The following is a 4,546-nucleotide window of genomic DNA, read 5'->3' as shown; positions in this document are numbered from 1 at the left end:
CTGGGGTGTCCCAGTTCAAACCACCAAGAACCTCTCAATCTGCAGCTGGGGTGACACAAAGGACCTCAACCAGACTTCGAGCAAAGCAGCAGTTCAAGTTCAAGAACAGTGAAGATGATCCACTCACAATTGTAGATTAATTGCATCCTTGAATTTCTTTTACTAGTATTATGAACCCCTTGCACTATTCGTTAAGTCTTTTGGAGATTATGGTTTGTACTGTTATTTTGGATAATATGGTATGTTGCAGACTTTTATTTGGTAATTTGTAAGCTAAATACTTTTATTTTGGAGATTATCTTCCAAATGCTTTTGTAAGACATTTCTTATGCAATTTAAAGGGGCTACTGCTTTTATATTACACATGTTCATTTGCACTTATGATTAAACAGGGGGCATATATTCATTAAACCATATTTGAGTTCATTCAAATATTCATTACATACATGACATTTGCAGTCATTCATCACATTCATCTACCCGATACAAGCCACATTACCAGTCATCAACCACATCTTCTACATCTACTAATCTACTTACACATTAACACCACTGCAAACATTAATACACAAACAATCACACAAATTTTCAACTGTGTCTTCAAGCTATTATTCTCCACCATTAGATCACGCACATCTTCTTTCAAGGCATTCTTTTTTTCAACATTTTCTGCAAGATTTTCCTCCACAAGCTTCAATTTTTCCTCCAAATATAATCTTCTGTGATTTAAATGGGTAATCACATCAAATGCCCTTCCACTGAAATCTTGATTAAACCATTCGAAAAAATAGCATCCAGCACCAACTTCCTAAAAAAATTTGAAGTAACAAAAAATATAAATTTCAAGAATAAAAACGTATACAAACAAGAATAATTTCTAATTAATTTTCCAATTACCTTCACTGTACCACATGTATAAAATCGTCTTCCTGGGTTATTGTGAGTCCATGAGTTATTCACCCTAGCTCTTTTACCACACCAACACCATTTTTGCTCCCTTTTCTGGCTCGATTCCATGGTAGAAGTACTCATGTTTATTACAATAAAACTTGTGATATTAGGAAGATGTAGTTATACATATATATATATATATATATTGGGTTAGATAAGAGAACACAGCTGTGTTTGATTAATTATAATGTTATAATCCACCTTAGCTGCTGAAAGCGCCGTTAACAACCACTCTGTCCAAGAAACGTTAGCCACGTCACCTTCCCGCCTGGTCAACTGGTCAAACTAACAGAGATGTCATTATCGGTTACTAGAGTGGTACGGTTGAGACCCCGTTAAGATTAATCAATTTTTTGATACTACAGCTTCACTTCAGTGACCAATTTGAGATTTTTCCCGATTTAGTGTTATAGAGAAGTCATTTGAGAACTCCAAATGACTTACCGAGAAGTCAGGAAAGCTATTAGAGAACTCAGAGAGATATCAACAAGCTAATTGAAGATATGAAGATTGGAGATATCGACAAGTCATTTGTTCACTAGAGAACCCTAGAGATATGTACAAGTCAAGTATCACTAGAGATCTCTGAGATATCGACAAGTCAAAATATCACTAGAGATCTCAGAGATATCGACAAGTCAAATATCACTAGAGATCTCTGAGATATCGACAAGTCAAAATGTCACTAGAGATCTCAGAGATATCGACAAGTCAAATTGAAGACATAAAGTTGAGAGATCTCGACAAGCCAAATTCTCTTATAGAGAACTCAGAGATCTCTACAAGTCAAATCATCTATGGAGAATTAGAGATCTCGATAAGTCAATATACTTATCGAGATGTCAAGACCTCTATATGCCTAACTGGAGATCTCGAGGCAAAATCTCAAAGTACAACACTAGTTCAATATCCAAGATTAACAATTAACAAACAATCCAACCAGTTGGATTGACAAGTCTACAAAAAGTAGCTTGAAGAGTGTGCAAGATCAAGGGTGAAGATTAACTGACAAAGGAAGATCAAAGTTAACACAATATGTAAAGATATGTTAAGCCAGAAATAGAAGATATACTTTTCTACAATGGAAATTATTAGTGACAGTTTACTAAGGTGAATAACATCTCTTATTGTACACTGTGTAAACTAGCAGTTAACTAAAATATAAAGTTAAGACTGGTCCTTTGTTAGAACTAACAATTAGATCAGGAATTCTTGTATTTCTCTCAAGTAGAAGCTAAGCTCTTTATTAACAAAGAGCCTAGAAATTTTGTAGCAAAATATTCTTAATTTTAATATAAAATTAAGTGAGTTTTGAAAGATCTGTGTTATTCATGGCTACATGTTTAACTTTCCGATATAACACATCTTATTACAAGATTTGATTTACTTTGTTCAAAACCAAAACAGTTCAAGAAAAGCATAAAAACATTAAAACACATTCACCCCCACTTGTTACCTAACAGGAGGATAGTGAAAAAAATAAAAATTACTATATTACACATGTTATTCACTAAACTAGTATATTACACATGCTATTCACTAAACTAGCAGTTTGTGTGTAAAAGATAACAATTACTATATTACACAGGTTCCCTGTCATGTATTATAATCTGATGTGTGTGTGTTTGTGAGGGACAAAGAGGGGGGCAGAAAGAGAGAGAAGAGGGGGAGAGAGAGATGGAGAGAGATGAGGGAGAGAGATGGAGAGAGAGACAGATGAGGGAGAGAGATGGAGAGACAGATGAGGGAGAGAGAGAGAAGGAGAGGGAGAGAGATGGAGAGAGAGAGGGATAGAGAAGGAGAGGGGGAGAGAGAAGGAGAGGGAGACAGATGGAGAAAGAGAGATAGAGAGAAAGAGAGGAGAGGAAGAGGGAGAGAGATGAGGGAGAGAGATGGAGAGAGAGACAGATGAGGGAGAGAGAGAGAAGGAGAGGGAGAGAGATGGAGAGAGAGAGGGATAGAGAAGGAGAGGGGGAGAGAGAAGGAGAGGGAGACAGATGGAGAAAGAGAGATAGAGAGAAAGAGAGGAGAGGAAGAGGGAGAGAGATGGAGAGAGAGAGAGAGAAGGTGTGTCTGTGTGTTTAAAAATAATGATGTTTTTCTAATGCAGTAGCAGATAGCCTAATAGCAATGTATGACCGATAGATTTAAACAATATTTTGTGACATCAATGTTTGTGTTGAAAAAAAGGTTTTCAATATTTATATTCTTCATGAATCTCTCCTGTATTTAGTGGCACTTACGTGTCTATTTGACAAACATGTTTCCAAATATTGGAAATTATGTTGGATGTAAACTAATTGTTAGTTTTGGAAGGGTAAAGGGCTGTTTAGAAGTGATGATTTTATATGACAAGTGACAACTGATCTATATAATCATATTGGAGAGAAATGAAGTTGTGGTAATGCTTACATGATTTTGTTTTTCGTAGGTCATGAAATGCTTGAGTCTTTGGAAGTTAAACATGAGCAACAGGAACCCCACCTAGCCCCTTCTGGTAACACTTTCTTTATTAATCTCCCACAAATAAGTGTGTGTGTGTGTGTAAAGATAGTGCAGTAGCTAATAGCCTCCATGGCTTGGTGCTGTGTGGCACTCATTTGCTATCCAGGAGTGCTCTTTAATCTTATGGTTGGCATTAAGTGGTAGATTGCTTACTAAAAGACAAAATTATTGATTTTGGATATGCTGTTAATCCGACTTGTGTTCTATATCGTAGTAACCCTGAAACTTTAGAGCATCTTCTATCTTCGTGTCCCATAACATATCTCCTTATACGTAGCTGTGCTATTCCTCTAACTCTTAATTGGGTGGATTGGCTGTGCGTTCTTTCAGCAGAGCATTTCAGTTGTTAAACAATAAGTTAATTACTTACATACTATTATTAGTGCTGGTATATATTATTTGGCAGGAATGTAACAATCGAGTCCATGAAAAGTGTAAAGCTTGGACTGCTGATTAGTTAATTGGTGTGATGAAGTCTATGGTTTGTGAGAAGCTGTTCTCTTGCACTAAATTTTAAAAATTAGCGACTAGAGACCCCCAGTTTATTCTCTACTGTACTAGAGCGAGAGTTGGTTATTGTCTGTTTGTAGTAGTTGCGTAGTCTGTTTATTAGCATGTAGTGAGCACTGAGCACTACTTGTCTGGTTGACCTCTAGATTCTAGCTAGTGGTTGTTTTGCTTGGTAGTGAGCACTTTTTCCTTGCCCCTTCTGGTAATAACAACCCCCCCTGTTTATATCTTGCAAATGTAATGTGCGTTTGTGTTTATATAATGTTTGGATTGTATGCCATCTGTTAGTTTCGGAAGGTAAATGGCTACTTAGAAGTTAGAAGTATATACTTTGGTTAATACATACGACTAGCTACAAAATTGTGTTTTGATGATATGGTTACTTGATTTTGTTTCTTGTAGATCATGAAATTCCACCTGTAGAAACTAGGGGTGAGGTACCAGTAGTGGAGCTTCCTTTTTCTCCTGAGGAAGAAAAGCCTAAGTTCAACCTTCTTTTCCTATTTGAACATGCGGTGGAACCAAATACTCGAGATAAATTTCACCTGATGATCGTCAACATCTGGTAAATGCAGCATCT

At 36.4% G+C, this 4,546-nt stretch overlaps 1 protein-coding gene across 2 annotated transcripts; it reads right to left on the bottom strand.

Moving 5' to 3' along the window:
* Nucleotides 1-400: 400 nt before the first annotated feature.
* LOC141702974 (uncharacterized) lies at nt 401-3,503 on the bottom strand. 2 transcript variants are annotated; one of them, XM_074506600.1, is made up of 4 exons: nt 3,364-3,503; nt 1,153-1,236; nt 898-1,002; nt 401-808 (listed from the first exon to the last, which is right to left on the bottom strand). In XM_074506600.1, the coding sequence occupies exons 1-4, from the start codon at nt 3,415-3,417 to the stop codon at nt 533-535; spliced, it is 519 nt and encodes a 172-aa protein (XP_074362701.1). In that variant the 5' UTR covers nt 3,418-3,503; the 3' UTR covers nt 401-532. The 2 variants fall into 2 exon arrangements, with proteins under 2 accessions (XP_074362701.1, XP_074362702.1); XM_074506601.1 differs by having other exon boundaries at nt 1,153-1,227; nt 3,364-3,479.
* Between the last annotated feature and the right edge of the window lie 1,043 nt (nt 3,504-4,546).

The sequence above is a fragment of the Apium graveolens genome, unplaced genomic scaffold, assembly GCF_009905375.1.
Source record: "Apium graveolens cultivar Ventura unplaced genomic scaffold, ASM990537v1 ctg6018, whole genome shotgun sequence".
Taxonomy (NCBI): Eukaryota; Viridiplantae; Streptophyta; class Magnoliopsida; order Apiales; family Apiaceae; genus Apium; species Apium graveolens.
This window is presented reverse-complemented; position numbering and strand designations above follow the sequence as displayed.

Bases quoted from the DNA above. Each gene is read 5' to 3' on its own strand.
- LOC141702974 (XM_074506600.1), bottom strand. From the start codon at position 3,417: ATGTTTAACTTCCAAAGACTCAAGCATTTCATGACCTACGAAAAACAA. The intron at 1,003-1,152 runs GTGGATTATAAC...GAATCGAGCCAG, and splicing joins CGGCGCTTTCAGCAGCTAAG to AAAAGGGAGCAAAAATGGTG. The intron at 809-897 runs GTAATTGGAAAA...AAATTTTTTTAG, and splicing joins ATACATGTGGTACAGTGAAG to GAAGTTGGTGCTGGATGCTA.